General features: G+C 47.7%; 1 protein-coding gene across 2 annotated transcripts; it reads left to right on the top strand.

Annotated features, from left to right (window-relative positions):
• Nucleotides 1–15874: 15874 nt before the first annotated feature.
• On the top strand, nt 15875–21370 carry LOC120694151 (protein LONGIFOLIA 2-like). 2 transcript variants are annotated; one of them, XM_039977315.1, is made up of 5 exons: nt 15875–16575; nt 17676–17777; nt 17865–19582; nt 19704–19818; nt 20360–21370. In XM_039977315.1, exons 1-5 carry the CDS (start codon nt 16395–16397, stop codon nt 21160–21162), a joined length of 2919 nt encoding a protein of 972 aa, XP_039833249.1. In that variant the 5' UTR covers nt 15875–16394; the 3' UTR covers nt 21163–21370. The 2 variants fall into 2 exon arrangements, with proteins under 2 accessions (XP_039833249.1, XP_039833253.1); XM_039977319.1 differs by having other exon boundaries at nt 17676–17743; nt 17894–19582; nt 20360–21346.
• Nucleotides 21371–27236: the final 5866 nt, after the last annotated feature.

The following is a 27236-nucleotide window of genomic DNA, read 5'->3' as shown; positions in this document are numbered from 1 at the left end:
CCCGATCCCCGAAAGACCCGACCCCGACATCCGAATCCACCACCCTATTCACCCTCGACCCGCGCGTCGCGCCCGACCGCGCACGCATGCCCGGTGCCGCGCGTGGCCGACAGGGCGCTGCGATTGCGGCACGAATCTCTCTCTCTCCCCCTCCTTTTCTTTTTTTCCCATTTTCATTTTCTTTTATTCTTCTCCTTTCCTCTCTCCTTCCTTCCTCCTCTGCCGCGCGACTCGGCCGCGCCACCCCTCCCCGCCCCCGGCCTGCCCTGCTCTGCATGAGCACCCCGCTCCCGACCGCCCCTCCCCCGCGCGCGCCTCCTCCCCCTCTCCTTCCTGCACGCGCTGCTGGGCAGCTCGCCACCGCGCGCGCCCCGGCCCCAGCTCGCCTGCCTCGCTGAGCGAGCGTGCGCGCACCGCACCCCCACACACCGAGCCGTGTGCGCGCCCAGGCCACGCCGCCCGCCCACGCACGCCGCGACACGCCCCGCTCGGCCGCTCCCCGTACGCGCGCACGCCCGTACCACGCGTGCTCCACGCGGCCGGGCCAGCCGCCGCGCCGCTCGCCGTTCGCGCCACCGCAAGGCCGCCGCTCACGCCGCTTGATGACAAGCACAAGTGCCCGGCCACCCTCGCTGCCACAGTGGCCGGCGCGCCGCTCGCCGCTGCCGAGTGGTCTTGTCACCACTGTGCGCCGCGAATCGAGCTGCCAATCGCCATTAATGGCGCCCGCACCACTACACCGCCATACTCCCGCTATAAAAGGGGCTCGGCGCCGCCCCTGAACCCCGCATCCCATTGCCTCCTAGCACCACCACCCGCCATTGTCGCCACCTCGAACACATGCCACCGCGGAGTCCCCTCCCCGCAGCACTGCAGCCCGAGGTGAGGTAGGCATTGGGGTCCCCGAGCTCCCCTCCTCTTTTTTTCCGGGTCCGGGCCGCCGTCGTGCTCTGCGGCGTCGCCGCCGCACCGGCCAGGGTTAGCCACCACCCGCCGCCGTAGAACCGCCCCCTATGAGCCACCATTTCCCAAATCGAAGGGAGGGATCGATCTCCCACGACGCCCGCCTCCTTTTCCCTCTACTCCGGGCCGTCGCCGTGCTCCCAGGCCGCGAGCCCGCAAGCTCCGACGAGCGCCGGCCCCTCCCCTGTTTCCCAGCGCGGGGGGGGGGGGGGAGAAGGAAGAGGATAGGGAATTTAGCCCAAAGCCCCCTCCCCTCAAGTCTATTTACTAAAGAAACCCCCACCCTTGTAACAAAAGCCCTTCCTGTGTTTCTTAAATTGCAAACAAGCCCTCCAGCTTATAAACTTTATAATAAATAAACCCCTACACCTTCCTAGTAGGCCCAAATATTTCCAAAAAATTACAAACAGGCCCCTGCCTTCTCAAGATTTATTACAACTAGGTCCATGATCCCTTATCTAGCCCTGAACCTTTATAAAACCTATCATTTCATGCGCCAAAGCAACTCCGACCAACCCGGAACTTTGCCATGCCTTTTCTATTATAGTGTTGGCCATGCCATTAAGAAATAGCCCGAAAATATTGCTCCCATCTCCACATCTTAATTATTTCCGAATCAAGCTCAACGGTAAATTTTTTATTTCCTTTTCTTGATTGTGTGTTTGTTTGTGTGCGTCGTAGACCACGGTGAGAACGAAGGAGAGCCCGTTGACGAATAGTACTGCGAGCCTGCGAACAAGGACCAGTTCCACGACCCCGAGCCCGAAGGACAGTGCTTCGACCAGGACCTCCCCAAAGGCTTCGAAGACGGCAAGTTCAATCACATCCTTTGATGCATGCTTTTGTCCCAGTTTTTATAAACACAACCTATTAGCATGTTTTACAAAATTGCATATGTTTTGCTTGCATGAAAACACGGTTGGATAGCCACCCCTTGATTTGTGATAATCATTCCTTGACCACCTAGATTAATGTCTGAATGTGTTGTTTGGACATCAATCACTGCTAGAACGCTACGCTTAGGACCTCAAATTCAATACAATCTGTTTTATAAAGGAAAACGTGTGAGTATGTGGGAAGGGTGAAAAGTGGAATTTTCGAAAGATGAGTTTAGACGGGATGGATGGCATTTCTGTGTGATTTGCCGACTGGTGTGCTCGTGCCTGTGTGGCAGGGCAGGGAAGGGAGATATCCATCTTGTCACCCCTAAGGACCGAGTTGGTGTTACATCTCACCTAACTCCACTTTCGTGCAAACCACTCGACCGTTGTATGGGCAACGGCTTAGCATAAACCCCACTAGTAAGTCTGATAGCCATCAGGAGAGCTGAGAGCAACGGGTGACCAAGGAGAAGGGATATGTTCTGTGTGACTTAGGCCCCGGTTAAACCTCAGAGATAGGTCAATGACCCCTTGGTGGATCCCGTGGTGGTTAGTCAGGTCTAGCTAAGGTGGGTAAAGGCTTTGTTGGGATCTGCACCGACACTAAGGTGATCGTGTTGGGGTACCCCACTTGTGGGTAAAGTTGCACACCTCTGCAGAGTTGAAACCTATTCGAATAGTCCGTGCCCACGGTACTGGGCGAGTTACGGTGTGGTCTCACAACTAGTGTTTCATCTGGGAATTGATGGGTTGGCGTGAGTTGTTTTGGAAATGTGTCCGGCAGTTGTGTCGTGTGCTACGGCGGATGAGGAGTCCGGTAGCAGCTTAAAACTTGGATCTTGTGTGGATCACCCCTTTGTGATACTCAGTACAAAAAAAACTGATTTGGAAAATGCTTTTCTTTCAAATGAACCCCTGCATAAAATATTGCTTTTCGCAAATCAAACCCTAGCCTTATCCTTGATTTACCCTGTGCATTATATTCTGTTTATACCCCTCCGTGGGTGTGGTTGGACTTACTGAGTACGTTTGTACTCACCCCATTCTTTATTTTTACAGAAGAAGATCCAGACTTTGTACCTGACGACGTTGAGTAGGGGTACCGTCCTACACCCAGCCTTGCCTGTGGATTAGGGTCACCCGCTGAAGATACCTCATGGCGCAAGACTCTGATGACCTTCTTTTTATATTTAATATCGTTGCGTGTGTGTGGATTGTAATCCTCGCGATAGTGGCGCTTCTCTGCTCACTACCGCGCAGAGTTGTACGGTAATGAACCATCTGATGTAATAAATGTGTCATCAGCCTCCTGGGACTGATGTTTGTAACACATTTAAGTCTTCTCTTATAAGGGGACGCTTTACGGTGTGATCGTGCGCTTGGTCTTTGGATTGCAGGTACACGGGCGTCGAGTGTCGACGGAGAGTTGCCGTGAAGGAGCTCAGGCCGGGCGGCAGCAGTGGCATCCATCCTGGATCGAGGGCACAAGCGGCGACGGAAGGCGGGTTTCTTGGTTTGCGCCACAAAACCAAACAGGCGGACGGCGGTCGAAGACGCCAAGTCGTGGAGGCACGGGCGTCGGTCTCAAGACTGGCGGAGGCAACGGGCGTCGACGACGTCTAGGGCCTCGCTGCGCGCGAGGAGGTGACGGGCGTCGGGCGGCGTTTAGGGCCGTCAGGAGGCCGAGGCGGGAACGGCGTCTAGGGCCACGGCGTGGAGGCGGGAATCTTCCCGCGCGTGGAGTTTTGGCGGTTTTCTCAAAACCGTCCATCTACCTGGATTTCGCGGACCCTCCAAAACCGCGGACCGGATCTTCGTCAATGTGGAGGCATCACAGGGAAGACTTCGAGTCGATGAAAGAAACTCCACCGTTGATTGAGGACGTGTACAGGGCTGCTGCAGAACCGACCGGTCTGACCGCAGCAGCTGGGTATAAATACTCCCACTAGCCCGTGGCTGGGTGAGTCTCTTGAGTCTTTTTGTATCCTCTTCGTTTTTCTTCTCCCTGCCCCTGCTCCAGGTTAGGGCCAAGGACTCCAACGCAAAAGAGGGTTAGGGTTTAGCTAATCTCTCAAATCAGTGGGTAGGATGATGGGCGGATGGCTCTAGCCTTTGTATAGGTGAATTCCTCTGAGTTTAATGAATGAAATTCATTTGAGATTCACCTTTGTGTGCTGAGTTCTCGTCCTCTCCCTCCTCTCTTGTGTTTTGGGTTCGAATTCTCCTCTTTTGGTGTGTTTTGTGTTTGGAGGAGCCAACCCTTTGAATTCGTGTTTTGTTGTACTCTTTGTGACGATTCCTATGCATCTAGCCTAGTGCCAAATCCCCTGGAATCAGGGGTTCTCACGAATTGGAGTTTTTTGTGTTCTTGAGAAAACCCCAATCTACTTTGATCTTCCCCCGAATTCTCAAGATCCTTTAATCTTTTGGGAGAGATCTCTTGGGGATATGTTCACGGGACAGATGTGAAGGTATCCTCCAAGTTTCGTTGGATTTGGACTTCGTTTGCTCGAGATTCAACATTTGAAGCTTTGTTTGCGGGCTGTCTGGGAGCAACCGGTCTGACCGGTCGGTGAAACCGGTCTGACCGGTCTGGGATTTCAATTCCAGCCCGACCGGTCTGTGTAAGCGGTCTGACTGGTCTGCGTCTACCAGGTCTGCTGATTTTCTCGTTTGCCTCTGAGTTTTCGCTTGCTCGTTATATGGTTTGTTTGTGATGGTTTAGCTCTTTCATAGCTATTCCAAACTTCACCTATAACTTTTGAGGGTTTATGGTGATTTTAGGATATAGGCCGACGAATCGATTTCAAAAGAAATTTTCATCGACTCCCATTCACCCCCTATTGTCGCCAGTTTCGGTCCCTCGTACCGTCTCGGCTATAGATCGGTGCACCGGAATAGGCGCAGCCATGTTTTGGGGCCAGGGGCCAGCTCGATCAGCTTTCGTGTCCCGTCGTCGGCCATTGACGCCTGTTCCAATCATGCTCCGCCCAAACCGTGTCGTGCTCGTCGCACGTTTGTACGAACTGTGTCCCAGTATTTAGCTATCTAGAGGGCCAGGGCGTAGAGTAGATGTCTGCAAGTTCGATCACAAGGAAATTCCACACGAATTAGCATTAACAAAGCTTAGTACTGTCGTTCTGCGTAGATTCCTTTGAAATTCTTGTGTAAGCAAGCACGGCTGGGCTGACAACGTGACGTGAACATGCAAGTTCAGCGAGGCACTTGGTCACAGGAATTCAGGAAAAGGGGTCGACAATCTGAGTTCAGGTCATCTGTCCAACACTGTTTCCGTATTCAGCAACGCGCTCGTAATTGAGCAAAAGGCAGGGGGAAAATGAAACCAGCGCAGATAATGAAGCACCAACCAACCGTCCCAACTCCTAAGCTATGGATCGATCTCCATCAATGCCACTGACTGAACAATGCAAATCGTGCGAGCAGTGAACGGCACCAGCCAGTCGCCACAGTAACCTGAATGGAAGACTCAAGCAGCCTCCGACGACCCAGAACGAGTCCAGAGTCCAGACACGTGCATTGCCGCCCGGTATGCTTCAGCTTGCACGCACCCATCAGTCTGCTCTCTGCTGCTGCACAGAGTCCGCACCCCGGCCGGCAACGGCTCACGGCTGTCGTGCACGGCGGCCGCATCACCCAACGCAGCCTAACATGCTAGGCAGAGCAGCAGCAGTAGCACAGCGACGTCGCCTTGGTCGCCTGATGACGAGACGATCCGTGATCTACCGAGCACGCAAACGCAACCAACCATGCGCACGGATCATTGAGGCGTCGCGGTCTCAGCGCTGGACCCGGCCGGCAGCCTGCTCCGGCCGATCGCGAGCGCACCACCGGACGGAGAGGCGTCAGTGGCCGGCCGGGCGCACATGGCTGCTTGCCCCAGCCGCCGCTCGCTCGCTCGCTCGGTGGGATCGGATCGGCCGATGAAGCCACGCGGGAAGTAGGCTGCCGACCGGCCGGGCGGCGACGCACGGCATGCGCATGTGCCGCGCTAGGTAGCTCGCTCCGAGCCGGCGGGCGCACCCGCCAATCTGAGGGGGGGGGGGGGGGGGGGGGGGGGGGGGGGGCTTTTGCTGGACCGCCGCCGTGTTCCTGTCCCGGCAAGCACTTGCCCATGGATCATCACATAGTCCGAAAATAATGCTCGCAATCATCAATCATTCTATTCGTGCAGCGGCGCTGCTGGCTAGAGCTGCCCGTGGGTTTCGTAGAAGTACGGCCAGGGGTAGATGGTACAAGGCTAAGATTTTGAAGGATCAGACTCTAAAAAATCGGACTCTAATCTTATTCAATTTTGAACTAAATAATATAAGAATTTTGTTGGACTGTGAAGTCCACTAGGACCATGATCCGTTAACAGCTCTAGTATACGCGGCCGTGTATGCGAGAACGCGTACTCGACTGCTACATGCCCAAGTTCACACGTTCTGAATGGAGTCCTGAACGAACTCTGAACAGTCGTGGAGCCCGTTGGCAATGGCAACTGAGAAAGGACTCTGTGTCAGGGGTGTGGGCGCCTGCGTGCAAGATCCGTTGACAGGGGAGGGGGGGGGGGGGGGGCTCGTGCGGCTCTGACGAAGCAGGCGCGGGGGCGAGCTCGTGTCGTGCAGAGAATCCTGCAGAACAGGGGGGCAGGGCTCCGTGCGCCGAGGAAAGAGGCGTCCAAGTGGTGAAGTGGATAGGGATTCTGATCGCAGGGGCAGGCAGGCCATGGTGGCCGCCAACGCGCAGGCCATGTGGGCTGTGGCGCGCACGTCACGCCGGCCTCCGCCCCCGCGCACGTGGGGTGCCGCTGCTACCTTTGCTGGCCTGCTGCCATGCTGTCGTCTCCTCCTTATCCACCCACTTTGCTCCGGCCAGTCGGGGACGGGACGGGGAGGGACCCGGCCGGCGGCCGTGCATGCCGCCGTGCCCAAGCTACGTGAGCTGCTGGCCTGGCCTGCTGTATCCCGAGCTCTCGTCGAAGTCCTCCGTTTCCTCGGACTAAGGCTGACCACAGCGGAGGGAACCAGAGCAAATTTGCTCCCTCTTTGTTTTCCACGTCCTCTCTGTCTACAGTGCCAAACAGTATATTTACAGTGCCAAACAGTGCATTTGCTCCTTCATTTGCTCCCTCCACTGTGGACGGTCTAACGAAGGAGCAAGGAGCAAATATACTGTTTGACACTGTAGACGCACTGTAGACAGTAAATATATGAGGGGGCGTGGGAAACGAAGAGGAGGAGAGCAAATTTGCTCAAGCCATTGTGGATAGCCTAAACATGTTTTATTTCCTCCTCCTCTTCTCTGGTGACGGCAAAAGGACATGGTGGATTAGTCTTCTCCATGGCAAATCTGTTGAAGATGAGGACAACACCGACGTCTGCAACTTCATTGATTTAATGACATGGAGGCTTGGTTTTTCGGGTGGTGACATCAAGGCGGAGAAGATGCCGCCATCATAAAATAATTTTCTCCGGTCTCTTATCCATTTTGTTGTGGTTAGATTTGACCACAATGAAGGACCAGGGAGAATATACAGATCAGTCTTTCTTTTTCTTCAGTGACAGAAAGAAGAAGACGGAAGACACAAGAAAGAAGAAGTTTCTCCACTTCGCTTGCAGGAGTGTTGGCCGCCATTCGTTGGGCTTCTGTTCTCGACTTTGTTGCCGGGTGTTTGCCTGTACACGCCGAGTGATTGCATGTGCAGCCTTCTGTTGACGACCAAAATTGGCATTAGACAATACAGACCGGTCTGACCGGTACGCACTAGCGGTCTGACCGGTCAGACGTTGTAGTCGGTCCGAGCAAAAGTCCAATGAAAAACCTAATCGTCATGTTTATGTGCTTGGGTGTGATTCCAGTTGTTCGGACAATGAAGATAAAGATGCTTATACCGCTGAATTTGTTTGGCCCTCCAATGATAAACCTTGCGTGTGCGGTTCTCTTAAGCCGATTCACAAAGATCGGTAGGAAAAATTTACTTTTGATGTATCCAAATGTGAGAAAATATTTGATGAATTGTATAAGAATGGATACATCAAGATGTCGCATGTCATACCGCCGCTTGAAGAATTAAAGCGGCGAGCTTATTGCAAATTTCATAATACTTTCTCTCATGCGACTAATGATTATAATGTGCTTCGGAGACAGATTCAATCAACTGTTAATGAAGGCCGAATAATTGTTTCACAAATGAGACTGGATCAGAATCCTTTTTCTGCACATACATATGTGCTTGAGTTGAGTAATCCCAAAGAGTTAATTCAGCCGAATCAAGCCGAGTCAACAAGAGGGGAAAATGTAATTATCGGTGAAGAGAGATTTGAGCCCTCAAAATCTCACCAGGAAGCTCTAGCGAAGATCTCTGAAGATTTATTGAAGGATTCAACGCTCGGGGGGCAAGAACAGAAAAAGAGCGCCAGGTCTGCTCAGGACCGGTCTGACCGGTCACTCTGGGAGTTCTGGAAAGAATTCCAAAAACAATAAGAAAAAAGAAAGGCCGAGTTTTAAAAAACTCTTGGCCAAATATGAGAAAAAAGGAGTCGTCCAGAAGCAGAAGGGACGGCCAGATAAGGTTAAGGTTACAAAGCCATCATCGTCTCAAGTGCAATTGAGTTTGAGCCAAGGTAATTTATTTAATGGGCCGATTGCTCCTTGGTATTGTTGGTATTCTTGTTATATGCCTTTGGATTATAGTAGGACGCACATGAAGTCATATTATATTCATTATCATCCTATATATCCAAGTTTTGCTTCGCAAAGACCGATTAGCGATAATCTGGTCAAAAGTGACTATGATTGCAGCAAGGAGTGTGAGAAGAACATAAAACAAGATTCAAAATATCTACAGCCGAGGTGGTGTCCCTCAGGTTTGTCTTACACTCAAAAGAAGAGGTTGCAAAGGATGCGCAAGAAAGAGTCTATGGAACAACAAGCGGAGGTTGTACCAGCAAAGTCGGTGACCATGAAGCCAGTATGGAGGCCTAAGCAAGTTGTTTCGTTGTCAGCTTGAAGAAGAAGCAAGATATGACCGATAAATTATTATCGCCCTTAGCACAAAAAAATGGCCGATGTATTCATCGCCCTTATACAATTTTAGTCCAGAAGAGTGTTCTTTGGCACGCAAGCTTTGCCAAAGAACAGTGGGGCATATGTTGACGATCAAAATTGGCATTAGACAATACAGACCGGTCTGACCGGTACGCCCTAGCGGTCTGACCGGTCAGACACTGTAGTCGGTCCGGCAGCAGCCGACCGGTCTGACCGGTAGGGTCGACCAGTCTGACCGGTCCAAGTGGAATCCGAGTATAACTAGTGATTTTAATAGATTTAGATCTTGTAATAGGATTTCTTGCGGGATAAGTCCACCCCCACCCTATAAATATAAAGGGTCACGGCCGATTAGGGGATCAAATCGATCAAATCAATACAACTTTTATCTTTTTACTTTTTTTTGCCCTAACTTCTTCCCATCTATTATCTGCTGTTCCTCCTTTGTCTCTACGTCGATTGAGGGCGTTCTAGGTGGCCTGCCGACTCTAGAGCAACCCTGCGTGCGCCTGCCCCGACGGGTCCTTCCCGGGCGACGTTCGTTGGTCTCGCCGCCGGCCTGCTCGGCGACAACCGGTATACCCGACCGGCCTGACCGGTCTGAGTATCGGCGCTGCATCGTGCCGTCGCTCGCTGCGCGTTCAAGCGTTTTCGTGTGTTGGCCCTAGTTCTGCGCCAACACCTTCGAAGCGTCATATAAATCTGGAGTTGAGAATTTAGACTATACAAGACTTTTAAATGATAAAATTGTATTTCAGCGTGCTTGTAATCTGACGATGTACTCAACTATGGTTGTAATATGACGATGTACTCAACTATGGTCTAATATATTTCTTCTTTCATCTAAAAAAACTGTTCTGAACCCTGTCGAGCACACTAGCCACTACTCAACCTATTGATGTGCTCTCATCCTTGCGCTGATCGAGGAGGTGCACGGTGTCCTCCCTTGTCCCATTTAATCATTTTAACCACTCCTCCTATTCCGAATCTTGCATAATGGTTATAAGAAAAAAAAAGAATCTTGCATAATGGCAGAGCTTGCACGCATGTACGGCTGGCGCACAGCCTGCTTCGGTTTGGGACCTCTTGGATTGTCCCATGGCTACTCATGACCAATAATACAGCAATACGTACAGGCAGAGTACAATTGTCACATACAGCCATTAATATAACTAACTCAACAAAAAGGAAATGCATGAACTAACTAACTGAATACTACCCTTTCATCATTCAGAATTCAGAGCATTTTCTCCAGGCACGTCGTAAGTGCAGCTCGCATGTGTTGCCAATTATTAATGTTCCCCATTTCCAGCCCTCATTCCCAAGGAAAAAAATTGTACAGATTTTTTAAGAAAGAAAAAAGAAAGAAAATATCTACACACACATGGCTGTACCAATAAAAGCTAGCACCACATGAGCTATCATGTGACCGAGATGCAAACTGCACGCTAACCCACAGCTCCCTCCCAATTAGTCATCGAAATGCACGACGCAAAGCATCGTCATCGTCATGGTCTCGTCGATCCAGAGCGCGCGCAGCCCAGCATAATTCTCCATCGACAGATCTTGACCTCAGATGACAGAATATTATGCCGTCGCAAACAATAATGCCTGTGCCTGCAGGATAAACTAGTAGTATTAAGGCCGTGTTTAGTTGTCGCCCTGTAAACGCAAAAAAATTTTGCGAGGGAATCTTGCCAATTTGAAGTACTAAATGAAGTCTATTTATAAAACTTTTTGCACAGATGGGTTATAAATCGCGAGACGAATCTAATGATGCTAATTAATCCATGATCAATCAATAATTAGCGGATGGTTACTGTACCATCACTGTTGCAAATCATGGATTAAGCAGACTCATTAGATTCGTCTCGCGATTTATAACCCAACCATGCAAAAAGTTTTATAAATAGATTTCATTTATTACTTCGAATTAGCAAGATTCTTTTTCACTTTAATGTGTTTACAGCTTTTTTGTGTTTACGGGGTAGGAACTAAACAGGGCCTCAACATTTTTCTTCTCACATGTCGTTTCTCCAGGTGTTGAGTGATCTTTGGCTAGCTCCTCTCCTATCCTTGTCACCAGCTGCAAGATTCTCCCATATTCTTTTCTTCCACGAACTAGTTGTTAAGAAAAATAATTAAACGCAGTGTGTGTGTGTGTCGTCAGCAAGATCTTGCAAGTTGTACCTGAAAAGGGAGGGTGCTCTGCATATTTGCGGCAGGTTTGTTCGTGGCAGCGGCTTGCATTGGCACTTGGCGGGGCCAGGCAGGTGCTGCTTACTTCGGCAGCCCGCGCTGGGTAAGTGTCGGCACACCTACTACTGACAGCGGCAAGATAACTATCCTTCCTTAATCTCTGTCAGAAATCAGAGAGAATCTCACGGTAAAGAATTTTATCGTACTCTAACAAGTTATTTGTGCTACTGGTTGGTTTGGTTTGGTGACACTTGTTTTTTCTCTGAAAGTCTCAAGAATTGTTGGTTGGCATCTAGAGTTGTAGACTAGGAAGTCGCTATATGCGAGGTGTGGCGTGAGCGACAGGGTCTTTTCGCTTCGTCTCTCAATTCTTTTGAGAGGCATGCAATGATACGTCACCCTTAATCTAGAATGATACGTTAAGCCCAAGATCATTTCAGCCTTTCACTCTGCACGTCCTTCCAGCAGAACCCTAAAACCAGGCGTCCCTTTTCCTACACTCCCAAGCCATCGCGTAGAACCTACTCCTACCTTGCACTCCCATAGACCTCGGCTACTACTCTGCTGGTAGCTAGGCCGTCTGCAGACTGGCCGTGTTTGGTTTAATTTCATGGTTTTACTGTAGCAACTTTGACTAAAAATTTAGAGTACCAAACGAAGTCTAATTATAAAACCACCTCCACAACCCCCTGTGTAAATCGCGAGACGAATCTAATGAGGCCTTTGACCGCGCGATTAGAGGATGGTTACTGTAGCATCATTGTAGTAAATTATCAATTAATTACCGCCATTAGATTTGTCTCGAAAAGTTACACCCATCCCTGAAAAGTTTTTGTAAATAGACTTCATTTAGTACTCCATGCGTACGAGATTCTCTTCTCGAAAAACGTGTGCGAAAAATTTCTCAGGTAACCAAACACGGCCAAACACGGCCGCAGCAATAGCACGTAGCCGCGCCCCCCCCCCCCCCCCCCCCCCCCCCATGCTCTGCTTCTGCTCCACTACACGAGCGCACGTTGCTTTTACCAGCTCACACGTTGCCGCACCAGAAGTTGAGAATTGACCGCGACTGCAGCGACGTGTGGCGTGGCGTGTGGGCCTGTGGGTGTGCAGCCGAGCCGGGCCGCGGCCGGCATGGCACGGCCACGGCGCGTCACGGGCTAGGCAGCGAGGGGGCAGGCGCCGGCTGCCCCGCTGCGGCGGCAGCGGCGCGGACAGCGACCCGGCGCCGGAGACGCGGACACGGCGGGGAGGCTTCCATCATTCATAGGCCGTGTTTAGATGAAACACAAAAATTATTTTACGATGGAATTTTACTAATTTGAAGTAATAAATGAAGTCTATTTATAAAACTTTTTACACATATGAGTTGTAAATCACGAGACGAATCTAATGATGCTAATTAATTCATGATTAATTTATAATTAGTGGATAGTTACTCTAGCATCACTATTACAAATTATGAATTAAATAGGCTCATTAGATTCGTCTCGCGATTTACAGCCCATCCATACAAAATGTTTTATAAATAAATTTTATTTAATATTTTATGTATGTGTCCAAATATTCGATGTGATATTTTTTATTTACAGGGTTTACGGAATGTGATAAACAGGGCCGTCTTGCCGGGTGCAGCGCACCACTGCGTTGCGCGCGCGCGCGTCGCTCTCGGCGCTGCTTGCCGGCCTGCTTCTGCCTGGCTGCTGGCTGGGCGGTTTACGCTTCACAACAAAGGGCTCTGCACCTGCAGCTGCGTGCAGAGATGCTGACACACTGGTGCATACTGTATCTATACAACTCGTGTCCGGTCGCTGATGAGCAATGCTAGCTACCTACTACGTATTGCTTGCTACTCCCTCCATTTCAAATTGTAGATGTTTTAACAAATTTAGATACACTAGTCTATCAACTCGTGCTCCCGCACGGATTAATTAGAGATATCTCACGCTCTCTTTAACCAATTAAATATTCTAATCAAGGACTATAAAAATACATATTTATCATTATATAATTATAATAAATGTGATAAATTTATTTACTAACAATTTTTTCTCACTTTGCATCACACATCCATATATATTTGATATGCATTTAATTGAACACTTTGTTTGAGCTATGTGAATAATATGAAAATTAGTATTCTTATCTTTTCTCTTATACATGAATATATGATGACACATTATGGTTAGTATTTTTATATAAATAATAACATAAATAATATATTAATAATGATAGAAATAGTAATTTAGAATTTTATATCGACGTGCTTTAAGATTTTATTAGAATAATATTCAGATTTTGGGTTTATTTTAAATTTTTATTATGTTATCATTGTATAATATATATAAAAATTTAGGGAGTTATTTGATATTATTTTATAATGACATAAGTGGATAATTTATATGAAAATTATGGGGTTACTTTAGATTATTTTTTATAATGGCAGAGGTGGGTAATTTAGATACATGTTTAGAGGGTTACTTTAGTTTATTTTTCATAATGGCATAGGTGGGTAATTTATTAGAAAGATCACAGATCCAATGACTATTATGGTTACAGTTGCCGAATTGATGGCTAGATGTTTCTGATTTTTATGAGAATTTGTAGAATTTCTCTATTTTTTTAGAAAAGCTCTCGCCCAGCGATAGCTTTTCCCTTAAAGCGTAGCGCACTGAAGAGTCCAGTGACCGTGCATGCTCCACCACGCAGCTGGGCACCATAAGTTTCCTGTCCAAACTCCAAACACACACTCTGTTCGTTGCATTTAGCCAATAATATTTTTCTCTCACACCAAATTAGCATCAGCGAGCAGCCACCAGCCAGCCAACAGTACTTTTCTCTCACAAAAAATCAACATCAGCCACCAGCCATGGCACAACGAACAGAGTGACAAGAGAACCCCGTCCCCCCAGATGAAAGTTCAGGCATCTACGTTTCCCTCTCGGACCTGAACGAATCTTAGTAGTAGCCGAGGTCGCCGGCAGTGAAGGAGATCACAGGCTCGGGCCTTGTTTAGTTGCGTAAAGATTTGGGTGTAAAACACTGTAGCACTTTCGTTTGTATTTGATAATTATTGTCTCGTCATGGGTTAACTAGGCTTAAAAGATTCGTCTTGCAAATTACAATCTAACTGTGTAATTAGTTATTTTATTTAGCTACATTTAATACTTCATGCATGCGTTGAAACATTCGATGTGATGGGGAATCTTGTAAAGTTTTGGAATTTTGAAGGGAACTAAACAGGGCCTCGGTGTGTGCCGGGACGCGCAGCGGAGGATGGAGGTCACGCGCTCCGAGTGCACGCGAGAGCAACTGAGCAGGTGTTCGTGCAGGACGCATGGCCCCATGGCCGTCTCCCATCCAGACAGAGACAGACATTCGGAGACGCATACGAACAGGGGAACGCCATGATGGGTGGATTGGATGGACGGGATGGTTGTAGACGCGTACCACTACCACCTGTTTGTGTTGCCTACCGGTACAGGCGCACGCGGACCGTGGCCGGCCGGGGCATGCACCGGGCGGCTGTTCTGTTCCCGTCGCTCGTCACCCTGGCGAAAGGGGTGGCGGCGATGCCGACGACGACGACCGGCCGGGCCGCCGGACGGGGACATGGACAGACGATGCAGGAATGCTACTGCCAGTCCCGGGGCCGGCATGCGTGGCGCGCCGCGCACCACCTCCCCCCGATTGCAGCAGTAAAACCCAGCAGGCAAAGGCAACAGCGGCGCGAGGAGGACCGGCCGCTGGCGCCTGGCTGGGGGCACGGTGCGTGCTGGCTGGTGCGCAGGCGGGCGCGTCGCGAATTGAAGGGCCGGCCTGCCTGACCAGTGGCCACCAGGGTTAAAAAACCGACCGGAACTGGTCTAGAAACTGCGGTTACTGGTCAAACCAGTTCGGACCCGTTCCGATTTGTGTCGGTTTCAAACCGACCCAAATTTAAAATTTAAATTTGAATTCAAAAAAATGAAAAATTCTCAAAAAAATCTAAAAATACTTCAAGTTGCGACGAATCTAATGGTGTCAAATCTTTTTAAATATTCGTTCATTTAGTATACTTTGCGAGTATTTGAAGTTAAATAAAAAAAGCGTGCATACAAAATTATACAAATACAATTGTAAAACATGTTATATATTGTATTAATATAAAAATAGTACAAAAGAGAATTGGAGGGTTTCATTTAGGCTAAAACATATTATACAAAAATTCATTTAGTATACTTTGCGGGCATTTGAATTTAAACCAAAAAAAGAAAAAAAAATTTGAATTTGGCCGGTTACCACTCAAATCGATCGGTAACCGGTCAAATCGGACCGGTAAACTGGTCGGCTAACTGGTGGAAACCGGTTGAACTGCCGGTTTTTATTTGAAATTTGAATTTGATCGGTTTTTTCCGATACCGGTCAAACCAGTCCGGTTTACCTGAACCGGAGCGCGGCGGTTTCGCCGGACGGTCGGTAAAAAAACCCTGCTGGCCACAGCCTTGCCGACCCCTCCCCCCGTTCGTCGTTCCTCAAAACTCCTGTGCGCGCGGGGGGCTGCGGCGAGCGGCCTGGCCTGACAGGCATCACATGGCGGCGCACACCCGCAATGATCAGCCCCTCACATGGCGTGTGATGCAGCGGCGGCAGATGGATGGATGGATGCGGGTAGGGCGCAGCAGGCAGGACCAGGACCCGGGACACGGCTTGACCCACCCCAACACGCCGTGCCGGTGCCCCCCCCATCCGCACCACGCCCTCCCTTATTTCAACCCCACCGCACACGCACCCCCAGGCAGGCAACCCGAGGCAACCCCAACCCGGCAACCCCAGCCAGCCAGCCCGTCGGCCTCCCCTCTTAAATCCACAGGCCTCTCCCTCGCTCCCCTTCCCTCCTCTCACGAGAGCAGCCTGCACTGCATCTGCATGGCGCCGCAATGATAACATTCGTCTGAACTCGCCCATCCCAACAAGAGAAGGCGAGTGTGCGTGCGTGAGAAAGAGAACTGGAGAAGCCAGAGTTGTGAGGCTCCAGCTTCTATATCTGCACCTGGAGAAGCCAGAGTTGTGAGGCTCCAGCTTCTATATCTGCACCTGCACCTGCACCTGGACCCGCCGTGATTGGCTCCCCACTCTGCTTCGGAAGCTTCTCTGGATTCTGCTGCAGCTGCTGCTGGTGGTGGTGGTGCGCTGCGGCCTGGCCATCAATCACTAGCGCTCTGAATGCGAGCTGGTGATCGCCTTGGGCGGCCAACTTGCCTCGGCGCCTGATCGGGGCCGAGAACGAAGGTAAAAGCTTGCTTGGAGCCCCGAGAGAAGATGCCGGCGAGGATGCGCGGCGCCGCCGTCCTCGCCGACGACGCGCGGGACCTCGACCGCCAAATGGGGTGCATGGCCGGCATATTCCAGATCTTCGACCGCCAGCGGCTCATCACCGGTGGCGGGCGGCGCGGCGGCCGGCACGCGCAGAAGAGGCTGCCTCCTCCGCCTTCAGCTCCAGGTAAATGACTTCCTCCCGGCTCCCGGGCTGCTTGCTTACTGCTTTCTGCATCATCCTGCTCTGCTAAAGTTTTAGCGAAGTCGTCTTCTTCCTGTTCTTCTTCCTTTTCACTTTGCTGGTGTTTTGCTTTCAACAATTGATCCAGTTTTTACTCACGTTCGCGGGGCTTTTAGCTCATTCTGGTTTGTTGACTTGAGATGAGAAAGCTAGTTGTTTTTTGACCAAAAAAAAGCATGCTACTTGGGTGCGTTGAAAACTAAAATGCGTTTCCATGCTATTATTCAAGGTTTGGTAAGATCGACAGTTGGAAGGTTCAGCAAAGAACAACGAACGAACTATAAAAAAAAACAAAATACCTTGGTTGGTAAAACCCCTCAGGAGTATAAAAACCGGTTGCCTTGCAGCATGGGCGAACCACCTTCCTGTAAAGTGAGTGTTGCAAAATAAATTGTCATGTTGGTACCGTAATCCAAATTTAATATATGTATCTTCTTTTACCGACAGGAGACTAGGAGTTTTTTTTTTGTGCGAGTTATATGCTGTAAGGAGAACATGTGTACTATAGCAGCAGTTGACCGTAGCACCGTAGTAACTGTGATCATAAAACACTTACTTAAGGATGCACTAATGACAGCACATGATGCTTTTTAGCAATAGATGAGCAGGACATCGACGTAATGGCATCCAACGATGATTATTTGGGTACCTAGTGACGGAAAATGGCATGAGGATAACTATTCATGCTGACCGAAGAGGACAGCGGAACAGTGTATTATAAATTTCATTTATATAATCAAACTGAAGAGGACAGCTTAACATTTATTTAGTTTTTTAAAAAACTAAACCTTTCTAATAATGATAGATTATCTGAAGTGGACAGCCTAACATTTAGTTTTAAAAAATAAACCTTCTAAATGACAGATTAACTGATGAGGACAGCTCAACACTTGATTGTAATAATTCCATTCATGTATCAACGAACTTAAGTAAATAATTCATCACCATATCTGTCAATGTTGTGTATTACCAGCATGGCATAACAAATTTCTCTATTTTCTCTGTTTAGATATTTTGTTCTAATACCTCCTTATGTTATCCAGACAATACTGTTTCAAAGAGCAGCAGCAATGTTCCAGTTCAAAGTTCAAGTACCTCAAAGATCGTTCTGGTAATATTCCTGCCTCTATTGGCCTCAACTCACCCCACCCCCCCACCCCCCGGGGGGGGGGGGGGTCGGGGAAACCATTTTACACATCTAGTAGAAGTACTATATGAATGCATAAACAAGATGGCACTAACCTATAATTTGCTTTTGCAGGAGAAAACATTCAGCAAATGCACGACTGAGAACAGCGGTCTTTCAATCGAATCATCAAGAGCTTCTTCTTCCTCCTCTTCATGCTCATCTTTTTCATCGCTTGATGGCAACAAATCAGTCCAGCAGGAGCTTCCTTACATCAATGAGGAGCTCTTTGTGCAGAGGTCATTGAAGAGTTCGCCAAGCTTGAAGGAAAGTGACATGAACACCAAGTCTGGGCATCCTAATGTCGGTTTCAGAGACATAGTGAAGGACTCCATCAACAGGGACTCTGGAGGCCTAACTGTAAAAACCTCGGTGCAGGAGGCACGGAGAAATGGGCAGTACAAGGACTCACCGAGGCCACTGCTGCTGTCGAAATCAATGGATGGAACCTGTATCATTGGGATTGACAGGAGTACAAAGGTTCCTGCAACTGTCACTGAATCTAACAGGCGTTTGCAGGAGCAGTCACGCTTCTCATGTGATGACCGAAGACTCCTGCGGCCAGCCGAACCTCAGGAAAGCAAGAGACCTTCCGCAAGGCTCAAAGAACTTCCTAGATTGTCCTTGGACAGTAGGAAGGAGTCTCTGAGTCCAAGCTCACGCCAGAAGAACTTCAGTTACAAGAGGACTGATGATATTCTCTTGGATACTTTGAGGCTTCAAGATTCCCCAAGCCATAGGAGAGCCAACAGTGTCATCGCCAAGCTAATGGGGTTGGAAGAAGGAACAAATGCTACAGGGGTGCTGACTGCTGATAACCATGAGACTTCAAGATCACCGAGACCTGCACAAGCCACTCAGCATGAGCATCCATCACGTTCGCCCAGAAGCAATTGCCAGGATTCCCGCATGCTGCAGCTGAAGAATGACTCTTCAGCACTCAAAACCAAGCCTTCCCCAAGAATTCTCACAGAAGCTGCTCCTTGGAGGCAGCAGGAGAGAAGTGCCAACAACACCAAAGCACAACAATGTCGAGAAGCTGAAGGGAGGTCAAGAACTGCATCTGTCTATGCTGATATAGAAAGAAGGCTTGGGGGCCTTGACTTCTTAGAGTGTAATAACAAGGACTTCAGGGCTCTGAGAATATTGGGTGCATTGAATGCAAAAGATGGTAAGAGCCAGAATGACAGCAATGCCGGATCAGTGGCTGTTCAGAGGACAGGGTATGATCTAACCGCTGACCCTGGAAAATTCCAGCCTCCAATTGTGGTCATGAAGCCTGCAAGAACTACAGAGAAGTCTGGTATTTCACTTGCTTCGGTTGCTCCTATTGCCGGCCTCAGAAGCCTGAGGAAGTTGCAGGCCAGAGATTCATCTTGCACTGGCACGAATGACAAGATTCATCTTCGGATGTCCAGAGCTCAATCGAAGTCAGAAGAACCTGTCAGCAGTGCCAGCTCACCGAGGCCTACAGGTTCATCAAGTCCCAGAAATGTGCAAAAGAAAGCAGAGTCCGAAAGGAGGTCTCGCCCACCGGTCTCACCAAAATCTGCAAGCAAGAAGTCCAATGAAGCTGTATCCCCAAAAGGAAGAATGAGATCAAAGCCTTCTCAGGTGAAAAGCCACCGTGATGAGGTCTTGCCGAGTACAGGGAGCAGAATCAGCTTAGCAAAGCAAGTTGATGTCAGTATCATGGATTGTCCAAAGCTTCCAGGTGTCAGCTCATCATTTGTTCAACCATGCAGCGTTACATCAAGTCACAAGGTACATATATCAAGAAGTATATATCAAGAAACCATATAGTTCTACAACTTTCAATGTATTTTGTATTCATTGTCTACCACAAAGGTACTTACTAGTGAGTAATTCCTCTATCTTCTTTCAGGGTCCTTCAGTTCTGTGTTCAGACCAAAATATTCATTCACTGGACAACATCCCGAGTCCTGTCTCTGTCCTCGACACATCCTTCTATCATAAAAGGATCTCAGATTCATTCAAAGGTGAGAAGTTGGTTTCTTCGTTTACCATCATTAATCTGCATTAGATAACCCAGCCGTTTCCTGCAAGAACACCAGCATGATAGATCCTACTGTTTGGTCTTATTCAATTCAGAATCGCACAGTGTTACTCAAAGGACAAGCATAGCTAGCTGTCAGTGTGCTGATAACGCTAGTGACAGATAATCTGCAATAAAAGCTACCAGGTAGCTTGTGGTCCTGCAATTAGGAGGAACCACAGCAGCTAGATGTGCTCAACAGTGCGTGGTTGCAACCCCACACGCAGCACTGCCTATGCAGGAGCACGATATGTCTTTTGGTGGGCATACATGCTAGAGTAGATGTGCCCACCAATGTCCCCCTCCACAAATACATCTAGTGTGTATCATTCCATGGCTCTGTAGGTGCCCAGTGTTTTCATCTCTCCTGTCTGATATATGCTTTGTCTGACAGTGAATTCCGTATTTTTCATTTCGTACATTAAATACTTCTGTGGTGTATTGGGCATTGTTTTCTGAAAATATCATTATTACCATCTGTTCAGATGGCGAGACACATTCTTCGGATGAGTGCTGGAACCCAAACAGCCTGCCTGACACACCACAGTCTAAGGCGAGCAGTGAAGTCAACCAGATTAAACCAGAAAACCTGGAAGTCCTCATCCAGAAGCTTGAGCAACTGCAATCAATGAACGAGGAAGCTGCAAACATCAAAGAAGTCATGGCATCAGTCACTGCAAATAAAGATCATCAGTATATCTACGAGATACTAGTGGCATCTGGTCTTTTGCATAAAGAACTTAGTTTCACAACATTACCTGGTCAACTCCGATTATCAGGTTATCTGATCAATCCAGAGCTCTTCCTCATTCTTGAACAAACAAAACCAGACATTGTTTCAGAATTTCAAACTGTCAATGGAGCTAAGAAATGCTCTAAGCCTTGCACAGGAAAGGTTCACCGAAGACTTGTGTTCGACATGGTAAACGAAACCATAGCACAGAAGATGAACATCTGCAGATTTGGAAGTCGGCCAGTAAAATTTCTTCAGTCGAAGAAGTTAAGTGGGTGGCAACTATTCAGGGACGTGTGCACTGAGATTGATGGCAGGCTAACAAAATGCTCCGAAGAGGATGAGAATGAAAACATGCTAGCAGATGAGAATATAGTAGGTGAAACAAAAGACTGGATGAGCTTTGACACCGAACTACATGGCATGGTTTTGGAAATCGAAAGATACATCTTCAAGGACCTTATCGACGAGGTCATAGACGGTGGGGCTACGGAGAAACTGCACTTAGGACAATGGAAGCTTCGGAGGCAGCTTTCTTTCAGTAGTATAAACTGAATTATGCGTGGTAGTAGTTGTTTCCATTAAGAAGCTTAGGCTCTAGTAAATGTAACCTTTTATATTTTGCTGAAGACTAAACTGTAGAAGGAATATAAATGATCCTCAACACCAGAAGAAGCGAGGCAATCTATATATAATATTCTTAGTAAACTCTTCTGTATGGTGTGATGTTCTTTTGACTGAATCATGCTGTTATTCCAGATTACACAAGCTGCTATTTCTTTCATGAAGCAATAGTTTAATTCCATACACACCTGTTTCAGGTACAAGGGGCCATTTGGCTTCTATATTCCAGTATTCCACGACCTTTGCTAAAAAAATATTACACGACCATCTCATACTATTTTAGATAAGTAGATATTTTCTGCCACTCTACCAGAACGGTGATGACACCAACTTGGAGTTCTAAAATTGTAGTCGAAATTGTTTGCTATTTAGATAAAAGAACGCCAACAGTTCTAACCTGACATTCGCACAAGGATAATCAACAAAACCTACCATTATCTCCCACCCCCACCCACCCAGTAATGACCGGAATCGGTAATTTTTGTGAAGACTACATACGACACTGCACTGGAGGGTCTTTAGTCTGTGCACAAGCAGGTCAGGTTTCTGTTCAGCATAAGGACAGACGATTATCAACGGTATAACTGTACATGAGTCAGTGCCAGATCATCTAGGACAAGAGACATGGCACAGGATGCAAATCGGCAGAAGAGAGATGAATTGAACAGATAAGAACAGGCATTTTCTGAAAGTGACAGAGCAAGGCATACCTCCGACACCAGACCGGCATGCACGCTTGCCATTTTCCAAACCGCGCGAGCACAGCGAATAGGCCAAGAGCCCAAGATTGCAATGATCCACCACCTGGACTGATTTGACCATGATTTTCGTAGAATTCCGGCGCTTAATGCCCTTCAGACCTCCGCACTGTTAAGATTTCAATGGCACCGTGAAGGCGAGTAGACTGCAACAGCCTCGCGAGCGATTTGTATGCGTCATCGCGAAGGACGAACAGTCCCTGACTCCTGAGCTTGGGTCGAATCCTCTCGGCACCGCACATGGAATGCCGGCGCCGCCGCGTCAACGCAAGGAATAAGTTACCAGCGTCCCATCGGCGGGTCATCGGCAACAGGAGCCGGAACCGATGGTGGGAGACGCCACCGGCTGGCACGCGCGCCCAAGATGCGGGACTCTGCTCAGGCCATGGTACAGCACGTAGGACTAGCAGGCGCTCTCTGCCGCCCAGTGCGCGTTCGGGCCTCGCAAGCATTTCGTCGAGCACGTGGTCACCGCGCCACTATACCAGGTCGGCTAGTGAGTAGTGACCGTGAACGGACAATAGCAATCCCGGAGAACACCTCGCCTCCACCCACCTCGTCAAATGCATCACCCAACAGGCCGCCAAACACCACCGCGAGGTGGGGCGGACGACGGCGGCTGCCCCGCATTGGGGAATGGCACGGCGAGGCCACCGGCGGCGGCAGCGGCGAGACGGGGAAGGTTGGACACGCCGTGGCGAGAGAGCAACCAGGCCGCACTTGCCCCACACCGCCAGTTAATGGGCTGGTGCAAATGTTAAATGGGCCTATATTATATGGCGGAAAGCCACATGGGCCCAAAACCATCATCGCGGCCCGCGATGGGCTTTTAAGCATGGAATTCCGGTCCAGCTTCGTCCCGGGAGTAGAAGCCAATCAACACCTCCTCATCAAAAAAAAAAAAAAGAAGAAGAAGAAGAAGCGAATCAACATCCGTGCTTCTCGTGGGTATTCTCAAAGAAAAACCACGGACAATATCGAAACGCTCCAAAATAATGTTCTGATTTAATAAAGCTAATAGACTCTGTAAGTTTTGACTAAAATTTTGCCAAATTATTTCCGTGTTTAGCATACAGAAGTTACGCAAATAGATTCATCGCCCCTAGTCCCTACCAGCTTACAACTGATCAATCAACTAAAAAAGATTAAAGGAAATAAGATGTCCATCAACCAACTAGCAAGGGTACATCGAAAAAGTGCATTTGTATATCTAGCATGGTTTATATCTATCACTCCTCCCTCCCAACCTGCAAATTAAAGCGCGACCACCGGAATTATGCATGGCCGCCTGAGCACAGATTATCAGAGGCAAGTTGCAGGAATTGTACCGGCTCCAGGTGCATGAACTCTGCAATTTGGCGTCGTGGCGACACTGGATGGTGGTCGGTGGATAACATAAACTGTCGCGCGGATGCATGTACGCGGGGCTCCATTATCTCCAGATCTCGAAGGGCGACGACGATGTGATGAGAGGATAATGAATGAAGAAAAAGAGCACCAAGCATGCAAGTAGCAGACTAGCAGGGGGAGACTGAAAAGGCTCCAGCTTCCGGGCAATATTCTGATCCCAACTTGTGCAAGGGGCCTTTCTGCGCGGCGCTCGTGGCCAAGGAGCGTTCCGGGTGGACCTTCCTGTGCTTTTACACGTAGCTCTCTCGGCTGTTTGCTCCCCGGCGCCGGCGCCCTTTCCTTTCTGATGATGGACTTGACGGTTTGTTTTTCCTTTAGATTTTCCTACTTGTGGTTCTACACTTCTAATATATATGATTCTCGATTGGCGTCCCAAGATGTGTTTGGTTTTGGTTACATGATGAAATCTCGCTTGAGAATTAGTACACGTCTGCAGCTCTGCTGCTAGCTGCTTTAATTTATAGCAACCATAATATGTAGTAACATAATGATAACACTGAACTGATATAAATCGTTAGCCATGGTTGCGTGTTGGATCTAGCCCTTTTTATTATCTATCTATTTTTGATAAAGAAGCTAGTATATAAAGATACAGAGAGAGCTAGCTAGCTAGCTAGCCACGGTAAACATCACTGTCATTGTCGACAAATAAATACATGAATAAACTTATCATCGTGCGATAGTATCTTTTGTTGGATTTGGGTCGTCATCGAGTTTGTGTAGCAAGTGTGTTTTAATTTATCGACCACCGAAACGTATACATCTCTAAATTGGTCTCCATCACACAAACACCACACCTCTGTCAATACGTCGAGTAAATGGTGCTGATATCTCCTGTAAAACGGAGTATTCATCTGTTCTGCTGGCTACTTCTCCAGCCAATCTACAGTATTTTTCTCTTACACCAAACTAGCATCAGCCACTAGCAACCAGGGTTAAACTTTTCGACGAATTCCGTCCGGTAAACCGGAATATATTCCGTTTCCGGTAGTAGCCGGGAAATGGAATTCCTGAAATTTTCGGAATTTTCCGTTTTAAATTTGAAAAATTCAAAAAAAATGGGAAAAAATATGATAAAAACTAGGTGTTTTTCTAAGCAAATAGGACTGGAACACACTCAAATCTAAGATTATTTGATAGGCTAAAATTGCATTTTAGTTGAAAAATAAGGTTATTTGTAGTCTAATGAGATAGGATTTATAGTTTTTTAGTATCCGTACTATCAAAGGGTTGAAAGAATATACTTTTTGGGTGGAATGAGAGGTCTCCTTTATTTCTCCTTGTACTTTCATCATATCTTTGTTACTTATTAAGTACTACGTGATATACATAGACATTGTTTATTAGATTGAACTTGGGCTTTCATATGCACTATGCAATTTATGTATTGTAAACTTATATTATGGTCTATGGATTGTAACTATGTACTTATATTATTGTGATAAATTTAGTTTTCATGCGTTTTATTTGTGATTTCATGTGACAATATGCATTTGTTATGAATAATTTATGTGTAATATATTTAATATGCATTGTACATCGCAATATACAAAAGATACAAATAATATTCTATCAAATTATTTAATTATTCATATATTTGGAGCATTTTCTAGTCAAAAAATACCATTTTCACCGAAAAGTCCGGAATTCCACAGGAAAGTAGCGGAATTCCGCCGAAAAGTAGCGGAATTCCGTCCGGAATTTCCGGAATTCTATTTTTCAAATTTGAATTCACCTTCCGTTCGGAAAACACGGAATTCGGTGGAATTTCGTCCGAAATTCCGATACCGGACAAGGCCGGGATTTGTGTTGAAAACGAAAAGGTAATCCCTGCTAGCAACCAACCAGCCAGCAGTAATTTTATCTCACAACAAACCAGACAGCCAGCAGGTATACATGTCCTATTACATTTATACCATATATTTCCGGTTCTGAAATACATGATCCTAAAAGAATACCATCCGCTCTACTTTTCCTATTAAGAATAAAACCACAATATATATGACACTGTTAACAATTTGGTGCACATTTTGCTGCTGGTTACAAGGCTAGCATGTTGAACTTGCTAGGCAAGGCCCATATATCAGTGAAACCGCAATACTGCATGCTAAGGAATATTTGCAAAAGTGGAAAGCAGAATATCCCTCCAAACTCTGAACATCGACACGCCCAACAAATTTAATTTTGCCACACAAAAAAAGAGAGAATTTAGCCATCGGTTTCGTCGCTTATTCGAATGTGCTATGTACTTTGTGGAAATAGCTAGCACGGTCAAAAGAGAAAAACAGACAAGAAGCATGCCATCTGCAATGCTTTCAAAATACAGTAAGATGCCGCCTATCTAGCTAGCGTCGTCGCTCGGTAGCGTCAGAAAGCAACCTATGCGCTCGCTAAAATAAAGCCACTGATCCATTAGTTTAAGCCTCGCTGGGCCGCCCCAGCTGCCTGCACGCCACTCGCTGGTGCTCAAACGGGCGCAACTTGCCGCGACCAACCCAGCCGCGGGAAGCCACGCCTGCACGCCACTCGCTGGCGCTTGAATCTGACAGGGTCATCGCCGACCCGGAGAATTTTTTCTCTCTCTCTGTGGCCAACATCGTACAAAAAATCGACATCCCCAAGATTCTGCTCCCCGCCTCGCAGATTTGCTGGATCCCCTGCGGACGGCGAGTCTGTTGCGATCGTTGTGCTCCGCCATGAGCCTGTGGTTGTGGTTGTGGTCTCTCGGGTTGGACACCTGAACTACTGTACTGGACAGCAATCATTGTCGATGGTATAGCAACCTCGGCGGTCAGTCAGCAATGGTGGCTGATTGCGATGTTCAGAAAGCTTGGAGTTTATGCTTATCCGGAATAAACTGGGGCACTTCGTGTTAGACTAGTATAATTGTGTTTTATACTAGCATGTGGTAACCGGAAAAATGACAAGTAATAGTATCTTGTGCTAGTTACTTGCCTTGTTTAATCTGCTACAACAAAAGATACTATCACACGAAAGATGAGCATGTGATGCCGTTGCGTTGATGTTGGCATGTGTAATTTGGACTTGTTGTACATTTTGCCTCGTACACGTAGGATGGCCTTTTCTCACGTTCACATCAACTTGTATCTTGCTTGGATTGTAAGACACATCGCGTATGATAAAGACCATTTTGTTACCAGCAGAGACAATAAACACACGGTGCTTGTCACAATTTCCTCTTGCCTTCTTCATCTCAGGGTGAATGTGTCTCCCGCACATTAGATGGCTTGTTTCTCATGCTCTTCTAACGGTTTCCTCGACTTGGATCCTACATGGCTACATGCATGGCACAGTAGAGACACCTAAATACCCAATAGGATAGGCATTTGTATCTTACTTGGCAGTGCAACGAGATAGTAGATCATCAAAAGAATACTTGTATCGTACATGACATCACAAAAGGAAGCGTCTCATTAGATCAAAACTTGTACATTAGCATTGTGATTTGCAAAGAGATAGCTTATTGCATGAACACAACTTATTGGTAGAACACATTATTTATTAATTAGTTGGCTAGATTTCGAGTGGTGCAATTTATCCATCCAAGTTCATCAAGTCCTGCATTCAACACGCGTCCTACACACAAAGAAATGGTGTGTGTAGGTGTTCGTGCATTCTAGAGTCGCCATGCATTATATTTAAGGCCATCTCTTCAACCTTGAATCAGTCGTGCGCTAGACACACCCACACTAACGTGCATGAGAATGAGTGTTTGCGTCCCTGGGCATGCTCGTGATAGGGAGGGGGGAACCTCTGTAACCTACTTCCTCCCTTCTACAAAGACTATTCATTTAGTATCTAAAATTTGTTCCACAA

The sequence above is a fragment of the Panicum virgatum genome, chromosome 2K (assembly GCF_016808335.1).
Source record: "Panicum virgatum strain AP13 chromosome 2K, P.virgatum_v5, whole genome shotgun sequence".
Taxonomy (NCBI): Eukaryota; Viridiplantae; Streptophyta; class Magnoliopsida; order Poales; family Poaceae; genus Panicum; species Panicum virgatum.
The sequence above is the reverse complement of the archived record's forward strand: the minus strand, read 5'-3'. Positions and strand labels throughout refer to the sequence as shown.

Coding starts and splice junctions, on each gene's coding strand:
- LOC120694151 (XM_039977315.1), top strand. CDS start 16,395: ATGCCGGCGAGGATGCGCGGCGCCGCCGTCCTCGCCGACGACGCGCGG. Junction 16,576..17,675: donor TCCTCCGCCTTCAGCTCCAG/GTAAATGACTTC, acceptor TATGTTATCCAG/ACAATACTGTTTCAAAGAGC. Junction 19,583..19,703: donor GCGTTACATCAAGTCACAAG/GTACATATATCA, acceptor ATCTTCTTTCAG/GGTCCTTCAGTTCTGTGTTC.